This window comes from Olea europaea, chromosome 8 (genome assembly GCF_002742605.1).
Source record: "Olea europaea var. sylvestris chromosome 8, O_europaea_v1, whole genome shotgun sequence".
NCBI lineage: Eukaryota > Viridiplantae > Streptophyta > Magnoliopsida > Lamiales > Oleaceae > Olea > Olea europaea.
The window spans coordinates 2,928,972-2,956,727 of NC_036244.1; the positions used below are offsets into that span (position 1 = coordinate 2,928,972).

A 27,756-nucleotide genomic window follows, 5' to 3' on the forward strand; every position below is an offset into this window, starting at 1 on the left:
GTAGCGGCTACCTCAGTTTGGACAGCTGTTAGTTGATTTTGTAATTGTGCAAGCTGTTTGGTGAGGGCCTCAATTTGGGCGGGGTCCATGGTAAGGTTACTAGAGCTAGATGCAGTAACGCGACCACTACGCAATTGCATACACGGTAACACGACTACGTAAAGTGCACTACTGAGATCAATAATCAACAATCAACTAGTGCCAATCGAAGAATTAGTTATTGAAATTATTAGTATTATTATTTATTCATTTATTTATTTTGTCAATTTAAAGTTTGGGGTTACTTATGGCTCGATCGCAAGCTAATACTACTAATGCTAATACAATAGAAAAGCAAATGTCCAAATACTAGGCCTAGTCACGTGGGGTAAACGATTGAGTAATGGAATTTAGTTCGTGAAATATAATCGAATAGGTTTAAGGCAGTATTATCAAATGGCCAGCACACAACGAATTAATTGATGCAATTCTAAAATAAAGAAATAGCGTCAACTAATAATAAATAGGATCAGGAACTCCCTGAGTACTGTTAGTTTGAGTCGTCCTAGCGTCGAATGTCTCCACGTTCTGAACTACTAAGCCCTGAGATGCCAAGATAGAAAATTCCGTGCTCGTCGAGGTGCGGTACTGAACAGTCAACTAAAATGAACCTGTAAATGATGTCAGAAAATTTAAAATTCACGATACCTTTTTTTTTTTTTTTTGCTCTTTTTTTTTTTTTTTTTTTTTTTTTTTTTTTGGTTGCTGTGATTTCGGTGGGTTATGAGGACTTTGTGTAAGCTGCGGGGTGGTAGTTGGAGGGCGACGGTGGACGGAAAAATTCTGGTCAGACTTCTCGGCTCTTTAAGTTCTGCATGACGGGCTTTCTTTTGGTTGGGGTTTGTATTGGTTGCGGCTCGCGAGTGTGAAAGTCGCGATCTTGAGGGTTGTGTATTGGCGGTCGTGGGGGAAACTGGTCGTCCTTGTCTGCCGTGGGTTGTGTTGTGTGTATGTGAGTGTATATGAAATAGGAGAAATTGGCGGTTTCAGAGGGGGGGAATAATTGACCGGGGATTAACTGAACGAATTTCAGCCGTGGGGTAATTGGTTGTGGGATTCTGTTACTGTTGGATTTTTGGCTCTGATACCAATTTGATGTAGTGCAAATTACAAATAATGAAGAAGGAGAAAGGGGAAGGAGAAGGGGGAGCCGAGAGGGAAGGCAGAGAGGGAAGAAGAGAGGGGAAACGGCTGCAAAACCAACTCTTTATTTCATCAAATTCATCATTCCAAATAACAATGTAAAATAGGTTTAAATACTAGAAAATAATGCAAACCTAGGGCCAAGCCCAATACAAAAGTCCATAAAATTAAAATAACCTAAGTTCCAACTAAAATAATTAAAATTGCTAAAATTAATTAAATTGGATGTCCTCATCAGAATATCTTAGACTTTTTCATTTTTAAAAAAAAAAAAAAAAAAAAAAACTTGGTCTATAGAATCGGTTAAACCCTTTTTTTTTTTTTTTTAAAAAAACATACTTGATCTACGGAACCGGCTAAACCGTGTTCTGATACTACGCTATAACGCCCCGACTCCTTGTGGATCGGAACGCTACTTACTTTACTTAACTAACCGGTGGTTTAATCATAGGAGAATATGTTTTAGCGGAAGCTTAATTTTTACAATGATAATTTTAACAACCTTTCGAATATTTTAAATAAAACACTGAATAAAAAAAATAACGGAACGTAATTTATTTAAAGAAAACACAACTTGTTCTCGCGTTCAGCGTTATTCAAATACTTTAAAGAAATAACATTGAAAACGTTCACAAAAATAGATCCAAATAACTTGTTCACCGGGTTTTTCATGGGCTTGTTGCACCACTCTCCATCTTTTCCATCATCTAAGTTCAAGGTAGAATCATATCAATTTGTAGAGAAAGAGTTAAACCCGTGAATTAAAAAAACTCAATAGATATTATTGATACATTCGTGATCAAGCTATACATTTTAAAACTATAACTTTAGAAACCTTTTCATAGTCGGATTTTCGGTAGAATCCCAAACACGTAGAGTCATGACTTAACACGACGCCTCGATCGGAAGTACATGCCGTACCCGGAGGTACCATTAAACATACAAACATTAACATAAATTTTCATTTGCTAGAAACTTATAACTTAACACGATTTAACACTTTGCACCTCTACCTACCTTAATTGATGTTTTGAACCTTGTTGAAAAATGCACTTGTTTGATGTTTAAAAAAAAAAACACTCCGTTGAGAATTTGATATTTAGAAAACACTTCTTGATAGCACCAAAACTTCTAGAAAAAACTAATTTTCCTCCCTCTCCTTTCTCTTTTTTCTAGACTTGAAAACTCTCTCTTTTATGCTTAGAAACTTTTGTCTTGGTGTTAAAAATGTGTATGCATTGGGACCTATTTATAGGTGAAAATCTCACAACTTAAGGGCAAGTGAAGGGCCTAATACTCATTAATACGGGTGCCATCTATGTGGGAGTTATAGGTTTAAGAAGGTGCTAGAAAATCGTGTAGGAATTTGACTTTTCATATTTCGCGTACTTCGGTTGATACTGTACAGTTTTTAGTATTTCTATCATAACTTCTTCTCCGAATATCCGATTGAGGTAATTCAAAGTGCGTTGGAAAGCTAACTCAAAGAGCTACAACTTTTCTTTAGATATCATTTTTCAAATCGAATGTTTTCTATGTCGCAAGTGGGTCTCAAATGAGACTAAAAATTTGAAGTATATTTTAGCCATTCAATATTCATGTCTTAGTGCCACTAAGGTATTTAAAATTATTTGGGATTCTACACTTTTCAACTTCAGAAAATATCGAATGCAGATATGACCAAGCTGAATTTTATGAACTAAAAAGGAAAAGTTAAACGGATCAAGATTTTAAATTACTATATCACTGTGATCATGACAGGGATATCCAAGACTCGTAAATAATGCCGACATTCCCTAGATGGAGAACGTTTCCTTCATAATGCAAGAATGTTTTGAGTTAAACTAGAAATGTTTCAGTTCAGATCATTAACCTTTAGTACGTTACCTCTCATCTCCAATCACTTTTGGAAGGCATTGGTCTTTGTGAAACCAATGCTGCAATCTGAATTCTCATAGTATATATTACTTTTGACATATTCAGTGCCAATTTAGATTGACTGTTTCTGTGTGGAATTATTTCTGTGTTGCATCTTGTTGCTCATGCATGGACGATACACTTTGATTTGATCTGATTAAACAATTTAACTTTTGCAGATACAGCTCAGACACTATCATAGTTCGATATGCTAAAATTGCTCAGCAGTTAAATGATAAGACAGTTCGTGATGTGGCATTGTGCTGCAAATGGATGACTGTGAGCTCTTTGTTTTTGGTTGGTTTGATTACATGCAACTCTTGGTTACATAGACAGTTCGTGATGTTCCGCATAATATGAATGCATGTCCATAAGGTTTTTAGATGTCGATAGTCTGTATAGCTTGGTAGGTGGTTATATATCTTTTTTCTTTTTGTTCTATGACATTTGAATCGAGTAATGCTATGCAGCCAACTCGTGATTTAACACGAGTCTACCTGGCCCCACGTGGTAGTTCCAATTAAATGTGGTTCCCATAACCCCACATTTAATTGAACTTCTCTTTTAGTACCATGTATTGCTTCATAGACTGTTAAACATCAGTTGGCTTCATAACATTTGGCCCAGCTATTATCATGAGCAACATGATCTCAGAAGAAGCAAAGAATTTCTGATATCAGAATCTAAATTCAACTCTAGATCAAGAATAACTGATTACAAGGTTCTTTCCCATGGTCAGTAATACTAACATGTAAAGAAGACCATCTGCAAAATTAGAACTTATGTCTCCATATTTTCAAAATGTTCCTTCTTGTAAATACCATCACGAATACTGTGAAGGTCTATGGCTGTTTGTATAGCCACAGGCAATGCTGTCTTTCTTCAATGGAATCAATGCTGTCAATTTAGGTCTCTGTCCCCTGGATGAAAGTAAATGGGTTCCAGCAACAGCAAAGCAGTTCCTGCACCCAAATTTTCTTTTCTTTGAAAGTTTTTACTTATTTAGAAACGCAGCATCAGGACATTTGAAGACTACAAATATTTTGAGTTTTCATTTCTTGAATGAATTTATACTTCTAACGCAAAATTTCAAAAAACTTTGGATCACACATTTAAGGGATCACTGATATGCACAAAAATAATAAGCAAAAAGGAACAGTCTCATCAGATGCACACAGGCAGGCAAGTGATATAGAAAATACAAATACTTCATGCTAGTTCCTGAAATATTGTTCCTAATGTATAAAGTTTGGCAACAATAGTAGTTTTAGTGCGTGGATGCAATTATTGGTTTTTCATGGAACTTGGTGATGGTGGTAATGAATCTCCAATTCCAAGTAAAGGATGCTTGGCTGGCGTGAAATTGTATGTGAAAAAATATATTCTGTGATTTCAGTTAATATAACGTGAAGTCAACTCAAACATTTTGACTTTCACACATTTGAAGTGATGAGCTGTATTACAAATGGTGAGAGTGATTGACGAGATATATAGTTAGTATTTTTGGAAAATGGAGAGACAAAACTGAGAGAATGAAAGGATTAGAAGCAAATTTGATCATTGAGAATATGTAATTTGCACAGTGACGTATAATAAGAGCTAGAGAGCCTAGAATGAAGTTAATAGGAAGCCTGCTCTCTGGTTGTTTTATTATATATTTTCAGTTAACTTGTGGCAATTCTGACACAATCTGTTGGCTGTTTCACAGAAGAAAGGGTATGGAAAGCGGAGGAAAGACGATCAAAATTCATTGAGGAAAAACAAAGACAAAAAGGTTGATAATTATCGCATTCAATCATCTTTCCTTGTTGTTTTTGTGTATGCTATGAGTCACTTCTTTCTCTATAAAAAAAAAGAGCCTCAGGCACCTGCAGCATCAATATTTCAAACTGCTGTTAGTCTAATTTTCTGTTGCATCACCTAATAGTTCTGATACTCGGAATAGTTCCAAGCTTCTGCTATCGGTCATTTCTGTTTTCATTTACTTCAAAAGACATTACCTTTCAATAATTTATATCGTTATTTTTGAGATTCTCAGGAAAAGGTTACTGCTTCTGTGCCAAGATCTTCTCAATTTGCAAATCGTTCCAATGGCTTTCCCCATACTCAGCCAGTGCTGTCAATCGACAATGACGATGGAATCTCATACAAAGGTCGCTCTCACTCTCTCTCTCTCTCTATTACCGAGAAAGGAAATAATATATTTGCAAGGATTGATCAGGGGCTTGTTTACCATTTTACTTAGTTCCAGAGCCTAATCAACCCCAGTGTGTCAACTCAGAATCTTGTTTTATTTTTGTTCAAGCATCTCAAGATTATGATTTCTAAATATCAATAATTTATTTCTCTATGGTATGGTTACTATGGTTCCATTGCAAGATAAGCGACTTGAATTCCACATCGAAAGTATGAACTTTCGGTGCATGATTTATATATACTTGGACTTTTCAACTTCAATAGCTAGCTTTTGAGGTATGACTCTCCCAAGATCTATATCAATGATATCGGAGCAAGCACCATGTCTCCCGGTTGCAATCAAGTGGCAAAGATGGTGACGCCGGCATAGCAGTGTTCGTCCAGGACCAGTCATAGACTAGTGCAAAGCCAATCCGACGTGGGCGCGGGGATGGTGGAGTGTGGTGGATTGTTATGGTTCCCATTACAAGGTATGAGACTTGAATCATACATTGAAAGTATGGGCTTTCGGTGTGTGATTTATATAGACTTAAGGGGCTTTTTAACTTCAATTGCTAGCTTTTGAGGTATGGTTCTCCCAAGATCTATATATTTCTCACAACATCCATAAAAGTGTGCAACTCCCTCTTCACAATCGATTGGAATAATGATATAGATATTAGGGTAATTAGCATAAAATTGCAGGCTTGATTTCATGTCAGGCTTTGTATGTTACGAGAAATCCTCCCCACTTTCTTGCAAATTGCCCCTCTTTCTCTAGCCTTGGGGCTCTCATCCAAGATTACCTTGGTAAACAAAACAATCTGTGAGTTCTATGTCAGATTTCAAATTCAAAGCTGCAATTAGAGAATGTTTTATAGTAGAGGTTAAGGTTATTAATAACGTTTCTTTTATGGTGTGAATGATCTTTTAAGGGGAAGTGGATGTTCAACATGGAACTTTTGCACGCTTGGGCAATTTTATCATTTTCATAATGTTATCTTGACTAGATCTCTATTAGAAGTTTGTGAAAGAATACAGGGCATATCTTAGATGTAAATCATTGAAGAGGAATTACCTCCACACTCTATCTGTGAGATTATTGGGCAGGGCCATTGACGTCATATCTACTTTTCCTTTTACTTTTCATGGACATACTTCCTCAGTTCCTTGGTTATATATTTAAAGGATCTATAAAATTTGTTAATTGCAGACATTGGTGGAGCGACTGGACAGCTTCTTGAACAAAATGCTCAAGCCTTCGATCAAATTTCTGCCAACTTTTCTGCTCTCAAGGTAATTTGTAGTTATCTATATTTAGTTTTTGAACTGCTGTAAAAAATTTGTACCAAGCAAAAGTATGCAGAGTGCTATTATGTGCTTCAACCTAACGACTACTTGACATGAGAACCCCTATATTCTTCTTCCATCAGTCTCTGATAGATGTCTGAGCTGCTATTCTAATATTCATTGATCTACTGGTAGCAGAATAATTTATTTTGGTGATTTACTTGGCTCAATGCATTTCAACAGAATAATTGGACCAATAATTACATTGATAGATCAATTGTACATTCCGAGATTAATTTATACTGAAAGAGGGTTAATTTTATGTGCTAGGACATCTGAACAAACCCAATCTTTGTCATTTTTTATTGAAGATTAAAGGCTTCCAGACTATGCATATATTATATGTTGCAGCATAGACATTAATGTGTACAACTAGTTAGATTCTGTCAGGTTAGGACGACACCAAAAAGTGTTCAGAAAATGAAGGTCTGTAGGATTATTTGATTTCTGACTGAGGAAATAAAAAGATTCTACCATAATATGGGTATATCAGTCTGTAAAACAGTAAAACTCATTTTCTGTCCAGGAACTATGTATATTGGATCTCTAACTAGGGTTCTTTTCCATTGTATGCATTACCATCTGCTCTATAAACTCAATGCACAGGCCAAATAGATACAACCAAGTTAAAATCACTTCGATTTATTGGCTTCATTGTCAGCATGGCAGCAAAGCATTGTTTCTAGCGGTGACCCAATGATATTGACATATTTTTCTTGTTCTACTTGCATGCAGATACACGAGAACATCAACCTCTTCTGCCAAACTCGAAACAATATTCTAACTATGTTAAAAGAGTACGTACACAGTCTGCTCTTATGTGTTGTGTTTTTTTAGACATCTGTTTCTGGTATCACTTGATCTTTAGCAAAGAATAGATGCACTAATTTCCTGCTTGTACAAAATACTTTCTCGCCTTTGCTCCAGCTCATTACCATTGACTTTATCTTTCCATTTTATTCAAGTACTACTTTGGTCATTCCTGAATGTTTGCATGTTTTCAATAGATGTAAGACTAATTTCTTTCTTCATTCTTAATTTTATTTATTTTGTTTTGGTGACTGAGAATTGTAGCCGAAGTTCACCAACAGGTTTGCTACTTTTTTCTTTTCTCTAGACGATGGAAGATTTTCAAATGGCCTGCCAGATTTCCCCTTTTGTATCTTTTTTTCTCCCCAATATTAAAACCACATATGGTGGCATATTTTATTATAATCATAAAATAAGAGTACAACCTTAACCTCCAGCTACTGAAAAAAGACAATAAACTTACCCTGTTCTGTTTCTTACTTTCCTTCTTTGACTTTTTTTTCTCCTCTTTTTTTCGGGAATCTTTAGTAGAGAATATGTGAACAACTATTTGAGGAAGGTAACACAAATAACTGAAGGTCCTTTTGCAGCTTCTTAATTTTTCAGTCTGTATTTGATAGTTTATGCAAAAATGAATGAACAAAGCCTATACTTGCATTTGAGATCCGAAATCATTTGTACTCATCAACACCCCACCACCCCTACCAAACACACAAATCAACAGGAAACATATTGAGATGCATGCAGAAATCCTGAACTATACATAGTATCATATCTCTTTGCTCTCTCATCAATATGAAGATATACATGGCACAAGATTAGATATGCATAATAACAGATTATAACAAAGAATATGCCAATTTTAGGATCGAGGCAAAGGCGGCACTCCCAAAGCAGATGCCACCATTTCCTGTGAAACTGAATGAAGAGCTTGCTGATTCTATTCTTCGTCAAACGTCTATGCTGATGCCAATGCCAAATCAATCTTGAGAGGTTCTCCTTCCTTTAGAGAGTAATGATGCTTCTGACTGCTTCCCTTTAGTTGGCACCTTTTACATATATGTGTAGCGAAATAAACTGCTTAGTTAGTCCAGTCACAGTTGAATTTCCTATGAAATGTTTATCTCTTAAGAGCCTTTTTATATTTTATTTTGTTGGGTGAATCGGTTGTTAGTTCTGTACATAATTGTCAGGTAAAAGTAAGTTGGAGGTTTTACTATTTACTTAGGCTGCATATACCATGATATCTTTTATATTTTTGAATTTCTTTTGGTTGGTTGGTATGTGTAGGCTGTATTTTGCTCCAATGATCTATATTAGCTGAAAATATAGAATTAGGCGAATATTCCTAAATTAAATCAATTTTTTTTATGCAAATAATATAAAAAATAATTTCATTTACAAGATGCTAGATCCTCATCAACAAAAACGAAAAAGTTGAGGTATTGTTACTCAGAGAATTGTCATTCATTCCACACAGGGATAATTCCTTGAGCAGCCAAACGCTTTTCAACCCAGAATACAACATGTTTGGCTGTTGGTTTTTTCTCATCAACTAGAAATGGCTCAACAGTGCTCACTTCTGTCCCATATGAAGACAGAGAGAAACCTTTGGGACCTGTCACCAGAAAACTATTGTGTTTAGCTAACAAGCAATCACATGTATAACAAGTTAAACATGGTCTAATTCTACAACTATTAGACATACCTGTGAGATTTCCATCAGGGAAAAATGCCCAAAATGAGTAAGGGTTGCCCTTCTTAAGAAATGAACCTTCCAACTGCCCATATAGTTTCATTCAAGAATTACAAATCAGCAAAATATACTTGGTTTTATTGACTTTTCTCGTTGAAGGAGCTGAACTTTAAAATTTAAGCTTTTCCACGAGGTACTGACTTAACGCATCACTAGAACAAAAAGAGGTGGTGATCTCAATCTCACACTTCAGAAGGCATGTTGAAAACACTGATTTAGATAAATAAGTTTGTTTCTTCCCTAATGGTGTACGCGTTTATTGTATGGATCCCATATATAGAGCTGACCTTGTTATCATTAAAAGAAAGTTCGAGTTCTGAGATATCATCTTGAGCTTGTAGAGTGGCTTCGAGTGTAGGGATAACATCCTCTTCCATCAACTCAGGCAAAGCCTTGGCTGGAGCTTTGGCTGCAGCCTTCGGCTTTGGCTTCGCGGGTGCTGCTGCTTCATCTGGCTTCTCCTTTTTCTCCTTTGTTTCAGCAGCTACTAGTTTTACAGTTATAAACATATGGAAGATAAGGTCACTTCTATCTAAACAGACACCATTTATTTGTAACATTACTGGTACGTAATGTCACAGATTCACTAAGAAAACCACCTGTGGATGTAGGTGATTCTTGAACTGCCGAGCAGGCTATATTTCGCTGCCTTGGATTGACTAGTTTAATCGCCTGTTTCACGTAGACAAAAGTTTCTTTATATCAAAATTCGATATTTTCGCGCACCACATTAGGGTGTTTTACGCAAAAAAGGTGAAAATGTGAATACAGGGTGAGCAGAATTCATGGCCACCATTCACCAGCAACTATCCAAGAATTTGAATGTGAGAATCATGAGTTCCTACTCTCAAACTTGAACGGTTTGAGAGTCAAGCTAGTTAATTACATTAAGAGAGTTCCTCCTCAATTGCCACTTGATGCTAATAGATTACAAATGAAAAAAGTAACATCGAAAGCTATGTGTACATGTGCATATATACAAAATTAGTCGTGAATACCCGTGGAAGGCTAGAGTGCGGCCTGGATTTATGGCCGAATGAAGAAGATGGAAAGCTCGAAACAGCAATGGATCCTCCAGCAGTGGCTGCCATTTCTGTAAACTCTGATTTTATAAAAATTTAGAGCTCAATCAAGCATTTTTTTTTAATGGCTGAGAAATTTTTTTAAGTCTTAACAGAGAGGAAGCTTTCTTGTCCACACACTGTTTGGGGCATGGTTGCCACTGATTTTCCCAGTTGAAGTATCAACAATTTTTTTTGAGTTTATATAAAGGGAGATATGATTGATTCATTCTTGGGCAGGCCTATTTGTGCCTTTTGGGGCTTCCATAATGCCCCCAAAAATAAAAAGGAAATTAACATAAATAGCACTTATCGATTTAAAAATACGGTTCAGGTATAGCACTCAATAGTAGGATCTTTATCAGGGGCGAATCCATCACTCGAAGAGCCCAGCAGCCCCTTTGCTGGCTCTGTCGAAAATATTTTTATTTCTTTTAGTGATCATCCGTGCTCATTTGAATCTATCCCGTCTCATTTGAATTCTTGAATTCACCATTAATCCTTATATGTAGCAAATGTGAATACAAAGATTACATGCCTATAAACTGAATTTCAAGTTATATTTAGAGATGCAATGTTTGTTTGATTACAATCAATGGATTTCCAAATAGATCAATGCCCATGCCTTAGCAATAAATATGCGAAGGCTCATTATAAAATAAAATAAATGAAGGTATTCTTTAAAGCATGTACTAAACCCATACATCATGCAGGAAGTCGTAGTGGTTGGATTATTTCTAGTGATAATAGGAAAAGAACACTTCACCACTAAACCTAATCAAGTCCTTGTTTGACTTCAATTATAAAAGGATTATAAAGAAACGAGAACAAACTTCTAGAAGACAAACAATATTACACGTTAGCTCATGAGCTGAGCAAGAACCATTTCTTAACCGTACCTTAACATACAATTTGCAAACTTGATCGATAGAGGACAACAAATTTAGATGTTCGAATAATTGGAAAAATATACTAATCAAAATAAATTTTAATTATTTCAAAATAATCAAAACTAAATATACTTTTGAGCATAGCCAAACATTTTCAAAATTAGGGCTACGCAAGAGCTATGCAAGTTTGGCCCAGCTTTGCTTGAGGCTGCTGCGTCAAGGGTTCGAATCCTGAAATATAGATTTGGCTCTTGGGTAAGTGCAAGTGTACAAGCAGCCTTCCACCCTGTACCCTTGAAGGTATAACCTGCGATTTACCTCCCTCACGATATTCCAGGGAAGGGGTGGTGGAGGACCCTTAAAGTTAGGGTTTAACCTTTAAATTTGGCCCAGCTTAAAATTAAATTTAAGAATATGGTTCGTTTGAGATGACTTTTGTGACTTAAAATCTGCTTTTAGACTCATTAATTAATTTTATAAAGTGATTTTTCTATTTAGATTAGGATGGAAGTCATATTGTTGTTTGACTTTTGACTTACAATTTGAGCTGATTGCGCGAGCATTATGCCCTTTTTGACGAGAATGAAAGAATCAGTTTTCAACTTATTTTGTCCTGAGTAAAATTATTTGTGGGCAGTGGGCAGCATCAGTTGGTACAACGTTATTAGAATCAACTGACCAGTAGTTGATTTTGCCGCTTGGATAAATTCGCTTAGGTTGCCCTTCGATACTAGGTTTCATTATAATACGGACAAAGATATTCTATTGATTTCTTTGTGTAGCTGTTTCATAAAAAGTTAAATTCATGATTGTACGTTTTCCAGCTTTTTTTCGGTAATTAAAGAAAAAGGAAAAGTTGAGATGAGAGAGACTTGATAAGAATCCACGAAATAATTTGAAATTCTTTTTACTGCTGATTATTTTTACAGGTGTAAATGATTTACCCCTCCTTCTTTGCTCTCAATTAATTTTTTTTTTTTAATTTTTTGTTGGATGGGTGGGTTGGGTTGGGTTGGTCTGTGATCTCCTGCCCCCAATGAATAACGGTGGACAAAATGTCCAGACCAAAACAAAACCAAATTAGAACTGAACCGAACCAAATCGAACCAAACCAAGTGGTTCGATTTGATTCTATCAGAATATTAATAGTTTTGGTTCTTTGAACCGAGAACCATTTGATTTTGGTTTTGGTTCAATTCTAGTTCAAAAATCAGAAACAGAACCAAACTTAATATTTAATTTTATATATAATAATTAGTGGATATCTTAATTTTATATTTATTTGAGATAGCTCATTAATTGAATATAGTTTATTAATCAATTTTCGATCATTAGAGGCAAACAACTCATTAGTTGTTTACACCCTAATTTTGTATTCAGTTGAATTATTTCTCCTTCACTCATTTTCAATTTACACAACGTCGCAGTATACTGGTACTACATTTTATCAAATCAGTGAAGTATCATTTAAGATTGAAAAATGAAATTGGTCAGTTACTTAAAAAGTCTCTAATTTTATTATTATTATTATTATTATTACCTTGATTGTTTGATAAGTTAATTGTGTTCTTCACAAATAGAGGAAAACATAATGAACATTTATGAAATATTAAATGGTTAATATTGCCTATAGAAGTGGATCGTAAAAATTTTGATAATTCATTCCTTATTGTAGAGGTGTACCTTCAAAACTACTGCAATTAATTTAGTAAATCGTTACTATTACTTATTAAACATTTTTTTGTATGAAAACGAAAACTGATTTGAGTATTTAAAATATGAATATATTTTATTTGTTAGTTATGACTTTTTTGATCTCGATGATTGAAATTTGAACTTCCTAAATGTTTGATGTTTATTTTCTCATTTAGGTATACATTACTAATTTATATGATGCAAATCTAAAAATTTAAGAGATGGAATTAGAACCAAATCAGAACCAAACGGTTCGGTCCAGTTTGATTTCATATCTTTAAAAAAACTATTTGGTTCCATTATCAAAAAAATCATTGGTTCGGTTTGGTTTTCTTAGAACGAGAACCATATGGAACCATGTCCATCTCTACTAGTGGATGAAAGAGTAGCTTACAACCTGGGATAACTAGATCCTACTCGCACCCAATTTTGTGGTATTAGCTGCTCACCTGCACTATTTAGTGGAATCCAATTGTGGCCAAGATTGTTTCTATAACGCCCCAAATTTTATTGACTTAAATTTTGGGGCATCACCGATAGCATTTCATAACCGTGCTTGATGAGGAAATATTTAAAGCATGTACTAAAACCATACATCATGCAGGAAGTTGTAGTGGTTGGATTATTTCTAGTGATAATAGGAAAATAACATTTTACCACTAATCTCGAGACAATTAGCTTAATCAAGTACTTGTTTGGCTTCAATTATAAAAGGATTATAAAGAAAAGCGAAAAACCTTCAAGAAGACAAACAATATTACATGTTAGCTTGTGAGTTGAGCAAGAACCATTCCTTGGCCGTATCTTAACATACAATTTGCAAATTTGATCGATAGAGGACAACAAATTTAGATGTTCGAATAATTGGAAAAATATACTAATCAAAATAAATTTTAACTATTTCAAAATAATCAAAATTAAATATAATTTTGAGCATAGCCAAACATTTACAAAATTAGGGCTACGCAAGAGCGATACACATTTGGCCCAGATTTAAAATTTAATTTAAGAATAAGGTTCGTTTGACATTGCTTTTGAGACTTAAAATCTGCTTTTGGACTCATTTTATTAATTTTATAAAAGTGATTTTTCTGGTTAGAATAGGAGCCTGTTTGGTTGTGATTTTTTCTTCCAAAAAATTGATTTTTTGACCATTATTTCACTATTTCAATTGTCATATTTGACTTCTTCTTTCACAGATGGATTCCACTTTTTATCTAACGATTAAAAAATTAATTTTCAAAATCACTCCCAAACAGACTCTAGGATGGAAGGCATATTGTTGTTTGACTTTTGCGTTACAATTTGAGCTGATTGCACGAGCATTATTCCCTTTTGACGAGAATGAAAGAATCAGTTTTCAACCTTTTTTTTTTTTGTCCTGAGTAAAATTATTTGTGGGCACTGGGCAGCATCAGTTGGTACAACGTTATTAGAATCAACTGACAAGTGGTTGATTTTGCCGCTTGGATATATTTGATTAGGTTGCCCTTCGATACTAGGTTTCATTATAATGCAGAAAAAGACATTCCATTGATTTCTTTGTGTAGTTGCTTCATAAAAAGTTAAATTCATGAGTGTACGTTTTACTGCTTTTTTCCGGTAATTAAAGAAAAAGGAAAAGTTGAGATGAGAGAGACTTGATAAGAACCCACGAAATAATTTGAAATTCTTTTTACTGCTGATTATTTTTACAGATGTAAATGATTCACCCCTCCTTCTTTGCTCTCGTTTAAATTTTTTTTTTTTTTTTTTTTTTGCTCCTGCCCCCTAATGAATAACGGTGGACAAAATGTCCAGACTAGATAAAATCAAACTAGAACCGAACCGAACCGAACCATACCAAGCAGCTCGATTTGGTTCTATCAGAAATGTTAATGGTTTTGGTTCTTTGAACCGAGAAACTTTTGGTTTTGGTTCAATTTTAGTTCAAAAATCAGAATTAGAACCAAAAATAATATTTAATTTTATATATAATAATTAGTGGAGATCTTAATTTTATATTCATCGGAGATAGCTCATTAATTGAATACAGTTTATTAATCAATTTTCGACCATTAGAGATAAACAACTCATTAGTTGTCTACACCTTAATTTTGTATTCAGTTGAATTATTTCTCCTTCACTAATTTTCAATTTACACAATGTCGCAGCATACTGGTACTGCATTTCATCAAGTTAGTGGAATGTCATTTAAGATCGAAAAATGAAATTGGTCAGTTACTTAAAAAGTCTCTAATTTTATTATTATTATTATTATTATTACTACTTTGATTGTTTGATAAGTTATTTGTATTCTTCACAAATAACTTATAAAAACATAATAAACATTTATGAAATATTAAACGGTTAATATTGTCTGTAGAAGTGGACCGTAAAAATTTTGATAGTTCATTCTTTATTGTAGAGTTGTACCTTCAAAACTACTGCAATTAACTTACTGAATCGTTACTATTACTTATTAAACATTTTTTTGTATGAAAACGAAAATTGATTTGAGTATTCAAATTATGAATATATTTTATTTGTTAGTTATGACTTTTTGATCTTGATGATTGAAATTCGAACTTCCTAAATGTTTGATGTTTATTTTCTCATTTAGGTATACATTACTAATTTATATGATGCAAATCTAAAAATTTAAGAAATCGAATTAGAATCAAATCAGAACCAAACGGTTCAGTCCAGTTTGATTTCATATATTTAAAAAAATTATTTGGTTCCATTATCAAAAAAATCATTGGTTCATGGTTCGATTTGGTTTTCTTAGAACGAGAACCATATGGAACCATATCCATCTCTACTAGTGGATGAAAGAGGGTGAAAGAGTAGCTTACAACCTAGGATAACTAGATCCTAGTCGCACCCAATTTTGTGGTATTAACTGCTCACCTACACTATTTAGTGGAATCCAATTGTGGCCAAGATTGTTTCTGTAACTCCCCAAATTTTATTGACTTAAATTTTGGGGCATCACCGATATCATTTCATAACCGTGCTTGATGAGGAAATATTTTATGGAGAATTTAAAACCCTTACATTTATTTGAGCTCTTAAATACTAAATAAAATAAACATAATATCATAAACTTTAGAACATTAACTAGAAACAAGGAAAAAACACCAAGTACTCTTAACAAATTTATTCGTGAACATTTCTCTAAAGGTTTTACTTGGCAGCTCGCGCACCACTTACTACCATCCACGTCGACTGCACTAACCTGAAATATTAAAATTTGAAGAAATGAGTAATTATACTCATTAGGATACGTGCGTCCAAAACAATATAATAACTTTTAAACATGAATTCATAATATTTCATACCATTATTTCGTCAAGAGCAATCGGTGATCAATCGAATGCTCTAACACATTTAAGAAGACTCAAAGGAGATCTTACATTTCATTTCATAGGGATCCACAGGTCAATTAGCATTTCATGAAATAAATCACGTAAAAAAATCATAATATTGCAAGGACGGAACAACTTGCACATAGTAACTCACATTTCCAAAACCCTTTCGTTGTTGACGTGTCTTGTGGATTTAAGATCGATCCGGTGGCAACTCCGACGTGCCAAAATCCTTCTTGAGTAGTGTTAAACCTGTGTTGGATGAAACGGGCACTTCTGGGATGGAGACTCGGAAAGGCCGTGGAAGGTTAATTGAAGATGGAATAGAGTGATTTTATGTCATAATTATTGGAGAATAAAAGAGTGAATTTATTTGTAAGGGGAGTGTATAATTAAGAAAAGTTTTGACTGCTAATCTTGTGAAAAGTATAAAAGGATAATTATGCAACCAAAAATCTCGTCAATTGGCCCCATTAACTTGCCTAGATTTCTCATTAAATCAAATTAATTAAAATCTACTTAATATAAGAATGGGAATGTCTTTTTTTGAGGATAAATAAGTTTGCATCAATTTACATAAAGTGATAAGTTACCATATTATAATTTATAATATAACATCATTAAAATAAAATAAACAATTATATAATGTCTTATAAGGTTAATTGGACTATATATCTATAATAACTAACTTTAATTGGGACATTGAATTATTTGTCAAACTCGTGCTTTACCATTATTCTGGCAATTTATGCAAGGTTTACTTAATATAATGGGGACATTCAAGGGCATTAATGATTACAATCTGCCCAAAACTAAAGCAAGCATTATCTAACCCCATGTGTCAATTCAATCACACAATTCAAGCCACTAATCCCAAAAATCGAGGCAAATAATTCTTATAAGAAGAAAAGGTAATTAGCACAAAACGTCCCTACCTTTCGATGTTTGTGTGAAAAACGTCTCTATCTTTTTCTTTTTGACGAATTACACCCTCACCTTTACATTTTTTGAGCAAAATATCCTTCTGTCAACTCTCCGTTAAAATGCTCCATTAAATCAAAGGTTATTTAGCACAAAAGGTCCATATCTTTCAATATTATTGTGCAAAATGTCCATATTTTTCATTTTTTGGCATAATTAGCACAAAAGGTCCGTACCTTTTAATGTTATTGTGCAAAATGTCCATACCTTTCATTTTTTAGCATTTTCACCCCTACCTTTCACCTTTCATTGTGCAAAATGTCATTTGCATCCATTTTTTTCAATAAAATGATAATTTTACCCTCATATTCAAATAAAACAAAAAGAAAAGAAAAGAAAAATAATTAATTAATTACAATTATAGTCCTAAATCATTCAAAACATTACAAATAAATCTTAAATTCTCCACTACTGCCACTTTCACAACCACACCAAGCCACCATCTATAGATCCATAGAGCACCACCTTTCGACCATAACACCTATCGGACTTCACCACCACCAGCCTCGCCTCACTCTCCCCAATATCCTCTCCCATAGTATTGGTCACCAATCTGTCCGAAACAATCACATTTACGATGGCGATGTCCGGTGGGCATGGTGGCTTAAAGGTGGTGTTATGTGGATTTATAGTTGGCAGCTTGACTGGTTGTGAAAGTGGTCGTGGTTGAAAATTTATGATTTCTTTGTAATTTTTTAACTTTCCCCCCCCCCCCCCCCCCCCCATATATATATTCCAACCAGTTTCAATAATTAGATTAACACAATTAATGGATTTCATCAATTAAAAAAATGCACTCGTATATAAATAGGAACGTGATAAATGAAGAACTTTAATCTTTAAAGGAAAAACAAGAATTCCTAACATGGTTCTAGTACCATGTGTAAGCAATAACTTAACCTTGATACCAAGATCTTAGAATTCCATGATTTTCATATATAAGTTAATTGATCAAGAAATATACCTTGATCCATGATAATTAATTGAAAATTTAGACCAGCAAAATAAGATAAACAAAAAAAATCAAGAAACTGTTATCTCTATGATTGAATGTCTTAATTGGATGGATTACATTCACATTTATAGGCAAAGAAAGGCAATTTCATGGACTATAAAAATATAACTACCAACTTTTCATCGAAGTTGATAGTTATAAAACTGTTATAGTTCAATGGGCCAATAGTATTTTAGGGAGTTAAAATTACACTTGAGCAGGTACTAAAAGATCACACTTCAAAAATTAAATATGAAATGTACTTGATAAAAAATCAGGTGATAATTAATTCCACATGCCCCAACTCAATTAAACTCTCAAACCGTAATTCATTTATATACCTATTCCCTCTCTATCATCTCTTACTTTATCCCTCTCTCTACCCACCGTCTGTGATCGCTGCGAACTGTTGTCTTCGCGCCGCACCAAATCTCTTCTTTGACCAATAACACAGACTGAAATTTCTCTCCTCGTCTCAATCTTTTCTCAGAGGGCCACCTATGAGGCGACCTTCATAGAGCTGTTGTGCGTAGTGACGATTTGATGAATGTCGATGCTGGTTCTGAGATCTACTATTCATTCGCTCGAGGCTGCTGCTTGGCGCGATCTCATGCGAGATGGCGTTGCACGTGATTTGTGACTGGGTGGTGTGTGTGCATGGTTTGCGATGGTGGTTTTTGTTGGAGATTTTTCATGTTTTGGTGTTGGGGTGGTTTTTGTTGGCAATGGTAGTGGTAGTGTTGATGATGGTGGTGGTGTGTTGTTGTATTGTTGTTTTTGTTGATGATGATATTGGTGATGGTTGCGGCGACGACAACGACGGCAGCAAGTGGGATGAAGAGTGTTTGTGACCAATTATTTGATTGATTTGTGACCAAGTATTGTTGGTGGATTGGGATTGGGGTGGAGTGTTTGGCTTATGTGACCAACTATTTGGTTTGTGGCCACCACCATGGATTGGTGGTGGCTCGAGATTAGGGTGGGGAGTTAGGTGTATGTAACCAACGATTTGATTATTTGTAATCTAAAAATTTGATTATTTGTGACTAAAATACAATTTATGGCCAACTAAATAAAAAATCTGTGACCGACGAATGAATTGTAACTTATTATTTTTTGATTTATGATCATGAAATAATTTGTGACCAATTAATTTGATAATATGTACCCAATAAATAAGCTATGACATATAAACATGTACCCGTGACTATTAATTGTATAATTATGACTTTAATATATTTAATTGATAAAATATCTTTAATTATTTATTTATCATTTGAGTTTTGAATTTTGGAACTTAAAACCTGAAAATCGAATTGGCACATAGTCAATACCGGAGTTGTAAATTATCCCCTATAGTAATAATAAATCACTTTAATTAATTCATTGATAATATTACTTGGGCCACACTAATTGACCTTACACGGTTACATGGTAGTGATACAATAATTGTGAATGTTCAGATCGAGGCTGTAGGTCCATTTGATTATGGCAATTGCATTTCTGATCTTCACGGTTATGATTTTGGACTGATGCGGCAGATTTGAATTTAAAAATGATTAATTTCGGTATTTTCATGCAAAACTCTCTCTCTCTCTCTCTCTCTCTCTATATATATATATATAGTTTGGTGAATCAATGACAAATTCAGAAATTATATGCTTCAGTTAGTATGTACATCAATTTTCTATCCTCCACATTTTTTTTTATCCACATAATATGATAAATCAGTTTGATTTTTTAATTTATATATTATTATCACTTTTGCAAATTGGTCCTCACTGAAATATATAGTAAAAATTACGTTGTATGAAAAAAATATAAAAAATCCCAACAAAAGATGAATTTCAATTCAACGCGATAGAAGACCTCATAATAATTATTCACTTTGGGTTTAAAAATTCGCCCAGCCTATTTCCCACAAGTACATTCAAAGAACTTTTCATTTCATCTCCTAACAAATTTGTATATCTTTCAAGTGAAAATTAAAGCTAATAAATATCGTGCTTTTCTTGAAACCTTTCTATGCTATTTTATGCTATTTTTCTAGGGACAGTCACTCCTTATTAAGCACATAATTTAATTTATCTTGCCCTTTATATGTTAATTCTACCTTTCACTAACAAATTTTGTTATATCTATAAATTGCGTGTCATGCGTACCATGCATGTTGTGGAGGGGGTCTTACATTTGCTAAAAGGTATTGATGATGTCAATTGAATTGGACTGATCAAATCATTCAACCTCTTCTTGAGTTTTGGTTTGGATTTGTGCCTGGTCCACTAACTCATCTTAACCTATTTCCCTTTCTCTATATATAGGTGGCCCCGTCTCTCTTACACTTATTTTATCTCGTTTTGATATGAAGTTGATCATCGAAGTACAAATGATCATTAGACTTTTTTCTAGTACTGACATTTGTACCCTAAAGCCTAAAGGTATGTTCCAACATACATGTGATATTTAGGTTGGCAAAAGGTGATTGAAATCCTGTTAGCCACTCGATCGTAAAGATTTGAGTTCAACAAATTCTATTGGCAATCCTTCACTTTGTGTCAATCATGTAATTATACCTTAATTTTGTTCAATCACACTTTGATTTTATTTTAATATAGTAACTCCATTTTAATTAGATTTCAATCAGGTACCTACATTTTAATTTGATTTCAATTAACGAAACTCTGTCTAATTTCACCAACAAAATTGATGACTTAGCAATCAAGGAATAACGAAAACCACACATAACAATTAGTTTATGACATGGAATAAGTACAATTTTAATAAAATAAACGACCATCATCATTTTTTGATTGGCGGGTCATCAATTCTCTTCAATCCAAGTTAGGAAATCGGACGAAGATATTCGTTTGAAATCATATTAAAGTATAATTATCGGATGAAGATACTTGATTGAAATCATATTAAAGTGTAATTACCCAATTGAATAAAATTGAAATAGAATTATCAAATTGACACTAAATATAGTTACCCTCTGCTGGGGAAACGGGTTGATTATTCCGGTCGTTCCGTCATTGTCGTGGGTCCTTCACTTTCATTACATTGATGTGGATTGCCGCGCGAAATAGCAATAGAGCTTTTCCAGACATTTGTAATCCAGTTTAGCTTAGACTTGTTTGCTGACACATGCTACTATCACTCTGGTTGCTGTTTTCACTCAGATTGAATAAATTCACCCTTCTTTGACAAATCCACTTCCTACTATCTTTCTTTTTACTCCTTTGTCTTCTAGTTTCTTTTGTTCGTGAAATTAGGCTGCATGAAGCACGAAGTTTCTCAAGAATTTGTCCTATACAAAGCCCGAAGAGAAATTCCAACATTATTTTGTATATAATTATGTCTAATCTTATTCAATTCACCCTTCATCGAACACAGATTTCGAGCGCCTCATATAACTAAAAAACAGTATATGTATGTCTTCTTTTATGTGTTGGAGCACTTGTTGACAGACTATAGAAAGACCTAAATGCAACCTCACCTACTCATCCATGGCCGTTGTAATTGGCTCACTTTATGAAAAAGACATCTAATCTTCGATTATAATACTTCATTGATGAAAAAAATAACAAACAAAATTGACTATCTTATTTTAGTACTATTTTTTCTATATAAAAAATTTAAAAGTGAGTTTTTATCATTTCTTTATGAAATTAAAAAATCGATGAGTTTGACAGACTAAAGACTTCAAAACTCTATAGAATATTTCACTTTAAATCTTTATGGGTATATTTTAAACAAGTTTTATTCGAATCAATTACAAGTATTCACTTATTTCAATATTCTAATGTATTTTGACTTTTGTGAGGTTGGATTATAGTTACTTAAAAAATGATCAATCCTATTATTTAATCCAGGAGAAAGTCATTTTGTCCAGATTAAATTCTCATAAAATGCTACCAGAACCTCACATGTAGTGGCCCCCATGTTGTGTTAAAAAATTGTCAAAAAATTCACCCGCCCTCCTATTCTGAGTTGTCTATATAGTTTCTATGAAATTTTGTTCTGTACACATAGTATTTTCGATCCAATATGGGATATCATAAAAATATGAGTTTATTTTGAAAAATAAAAAAGAAAACAAATGATTGTGGTTCCTTTCTTTTCCCGAACGGCACAATATGTAATGTACGGAACAATAGTTGGCACGTATATATTAAAATAGCTTTTGACTTCGAGACGTTGTCCTCGTACACAGTTGTAAGAGTAATTTAAATTAACAAAAGGTATGTATTTAAAATTCAATATTTTCAAGAACTTTCAAAATTCTGAAGTTTTAACAGTTTTTTTAATAATCTGCATATTTCAGCTTTCAAGATTAAATTTAGCAAAAATTAATGGCCGCCTTCCTCACACTTCAATTAGTGTAATTTTGAACCCCCGATCTCTAAAGGTGAGACCGCACATGAAAGGCACGTTAAATCTATGAATCTCAGTAATCAACTTAAATCTTCCACGATTTTGCCCCCAACTTTAAATCATATGAAATTCACATGGAATTTTAACGTGTTTCATCATACATGGACTCGTGTTTTCATATTTAAATATGTTGACAACCTAAAATACCAATTTTAAAAGTTGAGAACCAAAACCATATAACTTCAAAATTTTTGAGTCCAACTTTAATTTTTTTCTTAAATTTACAAGGCATGTTTAGTATAAATTGTTAAATAGGACTGAATTTTTCCATCTTGTATGGACTCAAGTTCTTAGACTTAAATAGTTTAGTGACTTGAAACTTCACTTTAAAGAAACCAAAACCATATTGATTAAAAGATTATGTAGTCCAACCTTTTTTTTTTCTTTACTTTTTAATTTTACAAGGCATGTTTAGTATAAATTATACAACATGACAGAACATTATCATAAAGAAACATTCATAATTTCTTTCTCTAACATATTAAAAATGGAAAAACAAAAGCATGAAAGAATGATGCCACTAGAAGAAGGACGAGAATGGTAAGATGCTTATAATCATTCCCCATTGCTCGGTCCCATGGTGTTTTGTTGAGGTTAGGGTCAAATCTCAAACTCTAGTACTCTAATGTTACGTTGGTATTTAAATTGATAAGTAACTGTAGAATGCGTTGAGTATAATTTACTCTTTAATTATTTGTAAGCAAAAATGTGTTCAAAAAGCTAAAAAATAAAAATAAAAAAATGAAGTAAAGCTTTAACTTTATGATCTGAAATTCAATAGAATCGTCGTAAGTTATAATCTTGATAAATCAACGACTATGATCACCAATATTTTGAGTCAGAGAACTTAACGTAATGGATCCTTTGTTAAAAGTAGTTCCCGACTCTAAGTCATCGCACTCATATTTACATTGCAAAATATGTGCCAAAAAAATCAATGTGTAAGGAAGCACGAAAGCTCGTTCCAGAATCTTCAATAATGTCATAGAGCGTCATGGATTACCCAATAAAGTCGCAATTATTATGCTAAATTACGAAGCGTTATTTCAGCATTCAAACTGACCATAGTATTTCCTAAATGTAAAAATGCTGTCTTTTCACACAAACACATTCTACCTTTGAAGCAACCCACAGATTTCCCATCTCTTGACTTTTAGGAGCTGAATTCAGGGCAATATTTGGGCAGGACTTCTTGCAAAATATTTTGCAATCAAAACCCAATGATAAAACAACACGTGTTACATAAACTGATTTTTATTTCAAAACATTCTTAAAAGGGTTCCCAAACGTGGCCCTGTCAAGTAAAATTTAATCATAAATTTCCTTCTTCTAAACTAACAAACATTGTATACATGATCACACGCTTTTGCTTGAGTGATTTAATCATGGCAGTGTTTGACAACATGCTGGCGGGTCCCACACTAAGCGTTCGAAGCAAAATTTGCTTGTCAAAAGTGACAGGCTTCCCTATGCTTTACGAAATTGAAGTATTGCCATTTGTAAGATGCTTTCTAGTATGTAGATGGTATTTACCCAATTAAAAAGTAAATAATAGAAAATCAAAAAAAGGTCAAAAAATAAAAAACAAGAGAAGAATTGAAAACACGTCCTTAGAAAATCGAAAGCTAGATTGGAGCCATGTCTCAAACTAGACATTCTAATTAGGGGTGGACAAAATGTCCAGACCAGATCAAGCCAAACCAAGTGGTTCAGTTCAATTCTATAAAAAAAATTAATGATTTTGATTATTTGAATCGAGAATCATTTGGTTTTGATTTTTATTTTGGTTTAGTTCTAGTTCAAAAATCATAACCAGAACCAAATTTAATATTTAATTTTATATATAATAATTAGTGGAGACCTTAATTTATATTCATTTAAGACAACTCATTAATTGAACACAATTTATTAATCAATTAGATAAACAACTCATTAGTTGTTTACACCTTAATTTTGTATTCATTTCACTCATTTTCAATTTACACGTCGCAACATATTGGCACTGCATTTCATCAAATCAGTGGAGTGTCATTTAAGATCAGAAAATGAAATTGGTCAGTTATTTAAAAAGTTTCTAAACTCTTTTTTTACTTGATTGTTTGATGAGTTATTTGTATTCTTCACAAATAGAGGAAACCCCAATAAACATTAATGAAATATTAAATAATTAATATTGCCTGTAGAAGTGAACTGTAAAAATTTTGATAATTCATTCTTTATTGTAGGAGTGTGCCTTCAAAACTATTATAATTAATTTAGTGAATCATTGCTATTACTTATTAAACAATTTTTTGTATGAAACGAAAATTGATTTGTGCATTCAAATTATGAATATATTTTGTTTGTTACTTATGACTTTTCTGATTTCGATGATTGAAATTTGAACTTTCTAAATGTTTGATATTTATTTTCTTATTTTGGTATACATTATAATTTATATGATGCAAATCTAAAAAATTAATAAATGAAATTAGAATCAAACCAAACCAAACCAGAATCGAACAGTTCGGTTAAGTTTGGTTTCATATCTTTAAAAAACTATTTGGTTCCATTATCAAAAGAATTATTGGTTCGTGGTTCAGTTTGGTTATCTTGGTACCAGAACCATGTCCACCCCTAACTCTAATCGTGGTAAATGGTTAAAATGCATTTTTAATGACACCGCTCCTTTGAACTTTACCATTGTAATGGGTGAATTCCTCACCTTAACCAAACGTGTAAAGATCTAAAAAGCTGATATAGGAATGTCAACAAGTCGAATCGAGTCGGCTCGCAAGTCGAAACTCGAGGCCCTCCCTGAACTTGAGGAAAATCAAGTAGGACCTTTTTTTTTTTTGCCCCGACCCAAATTTTTTATTATTATAACTACTACCTATTTAAAGGCAGCTACTGCATTTTTTTTTTCTTTTTTTTTTTTATGAGTCAGCCCTTGGCTCATCAGGCCAACTTAGACTCGAACCGAGCCTTGAGACGGGTCGATTTGGACTTTTTTCGAGTCGAGTCATGGGTGTCTCAAGTCAACGAGTCAAATTACCATAATCAGCTCGAGCTTTTTCCGAGCATAACCACGAGAGTCCCGAATTGACGAGTCAAATTGTCATCTCTAAGTTGATCGCTTGTGCCTATATGCTATCCATTTTTTTATATAGTGTGTTTGAGTCACATTATTTTGAAAGAATGTATTTTAAAATAATAAATTGATATAAAATATGTGGTTAAAAATGAGAAAAAGCTTTGAATTTAGGTGTAACATTATTTTATTGAAGATTGTGTGGTTGAAATAATGTCAAATCACTGTTTGAAAAAAAAAAAAAAATATATATATATATATATATATATATATTTTTTTTTTTTTTTTTTTTTTTTTTTTTCTTTTTGAAAGAATGCGACTCAAACACGACCATAAAGTTTACTTCCTCACCCTGGAATGAGTTGGTCCATCTTTTGCGGGAATCTAACATCTTTAGCTTATCTATGATCGCCCTTACATTCAACTACATTTTGCCCTGGTTTCTTCAATGGACCGCTTGTTTATTTACTCTAAAGGGCCCATGCCACAATTCCTATCTTAATCGCCCCACTTTAACCCTCCTAGGCCGTAACTACCGCACTAAAAGGTAGAATACAAAATGCACAATGACAATGGTTGTCGACCAATTTGGCACGATGATCACAAGATATTGGTCGACGCAAAAAATTTCGTGGTATCATTATTTCAAACAATTTTATCTAGACTTTTCCAAAACTCTCATCACAGAACTATTTGTCCATCTTCTCAAATATCACATCATGAAAAATCAAAGAAAATTTCATCACGTAATTCCAAGCTTTTGACAAATACACACCACGAGTATATATCCCTGATCATTTCTCCATTCTCAATCAATCTCGATTCCAATTCGAAAAAATGAGTTTCTTCAAATCCTTTTTTGCAATTTTTATGCCTCTTCTGTTCATCCACAGTTATGGGATAATGATCACCGTTCAAAACAACTGTCCCTACACTGTCTGGCCCGCCGCCGTGTCCGGCAAAGCAGTGGCCGGTCAAGGTCGCCGCCTCGACAGTGGCCAGACATGGACGCTCCTCTACCCTTCAACGAAGTTAGTCAAAATCTGGGCTCGTACTAATTGCACGTTTAATTCATCGGGTAAGGGTAATTGCCTCACCGGAGACTGCGGCGGCTTGCTTGAATGCAAAGAGTTAGGTGCATCTCCGGTGACTGTAGCCGAATACGGCCTGAACGATTTCGCCAGAAAAGACTATTACGATATCTCTGTGATGCACGGGTTTAACGTGCCGATATCATTGACCCCTACTTCAAATGGATGCACCAAGAGCATAAGATGTGCGAGGGATCTTACTGCGGAGTGCCCGAACGTATTGAGAACTCCCGGCGGATGCCATAATCCTTGCACGGTTTATAAGACGAATGAGTACTGCTGCGGCGTCGGGCGGTGCCAGCCGACGGATCTCTCGAGGTTCTTCAAGATTCGGTGCAAGGACGCCTTCACGTATCCCGAGGATGATCCCACTAGCACTTTCACTTGCCCCCCCGGAACCAATTACAGGGTTGAGTTCTGTCCTTGATGGGTTCAACAACGGCGACGGAATTTGGCCGGAGAAATTGGTAAAGTAGAATTATAAAGATATGGAATAAGAATCTAGTGATGTATACTTGTGAGGTAACCAGCCATTATATGGTGGAGTATTGCCTATATTCTTGTAGAGTAATTAACTTGTTTTGATGGAACTTGCTTTGATATATGTTGTTTATGTTTTTGGGAGTTGTTAAAAAGATTGTTGTTTTTGGTATTTTTTTTTTTTTTTTTGATAATTGATCTTGTTGTTACGGTGGAGAACGAAGTTTGATGAGATTTTTCGTAAGATAATATTTGAGTGGACAATTAAATGATCAAGATAATTTTTTGATTGGGTACCCAAACCATATATTCATATTAGTATGTTTGGATTTTTATGAGTTTATTAGATAGTGCATGTCGAGGTTTTTTAATACCATCTAGAACTGAACATTTGGTATATGAATAATTTTTTATAAAATCTGAGATTCGGACTCATGAGAGATTTCCTCCAATAACATGGTTTCTGATTTTTTTTTCTTGTTTGTTTGGGTTTATAACTATGTAATTAATCAAAGTGGAA

General features: G+C 33.8%; 3 protein-coding genes across 5 annotated transcripts in view; 2 read left to right on the forward strand and 1 right to left on the reverse strand.

The window, feature by feature from the left end:
• LOC111398519 overlaps positions 1–8,657 on the forward strand; it is a 22,424-nt gene extending 13,767 nt beyond the window's left edge. The window contains exons 2-7 of the mRNA XM_023025457.1: positions 3,279–3,378; positions 4,808–4,873; positions 5,138–5,252; positions 6,488–6,570; positions 7,360–7,421; positions 8,301–8,657. Coding sequence (XP_022881225.1) covers positions 3,279–3,378; positions 4,808–4,873; positions 5,138–5,252; positions 6,488–6,570; positions 7,360–7,421; positions 8,301–8,424 — 550 coding nt within the window. The 3' untranslated portion in view covers positions 8,425–8,657. The remainder of the gene's footprint in view (positions 1–3,278; positions 3,379–4,807; positions 4,874–5,137; positions 5,253–6,487; positions 6,571–7,359; positions 7,422–8,300) is intronic.
• LOC111398521 lies at positions 7,442–10,412 on the reverse strand. Of its 3 annotated transcripts, XM_023025459.1 has the most exons (6): positions 10,189–10,412; positions 9,790–9,862; positions 9,478–9,677; positions 9,143–9,215; positions 8,887–9,052; positions 7,442–8,483 (listed from the first exon to the last, which is right to left on the reverse strand). In XM_023025459.1, exons 1-5 carry the CDS (start codon positions 10,279–10,281, stop codon positions 8,898–8,900), a joined length of 594 nt encoding a protein of 197 aa, XP_022881227.1. In that variant the 5' UTR covers positions 10,282–10,412; the 3' UTR covers positions 7,442–8,483; positions 8,887–8,897. The 3 variants fall into 3 exon arrangements, with proteins under 3 accessions (XP_022881227.1, XP_022881228.1, XP_022881226.1); XM_023025460.1 differs by lacking the exon at positions 7,442–8,483 and having other exon boundaries at positions 8,784–9,052; positions 9,478–9,674; XM_023025458.1 differs by lacking the exon at positions 7,442–8,483 and having other exon boundaries at positions 8,784–9,052.
• A 15,934-nt stretch (positions 10,413–26,346) lies between these two features.
• Positions 26,347–27,411, forward strand: LOC111398522 (protein P21-like). Its single transcript, XM_023025461.1, has one exon. The coding sequence runs from the start codon at positions 26,503–26,505 to the stop codon at positions 27,181–27,183; it is 681 nt and encodes a 226-aa protein (XP_022881229.1). The 5' UTR covers positions 26,347–26,502; the 3' UTR covers positions 27,184–27,411.
• Positions 27,412–27,756: the final 345 nt, after the last annotated feature.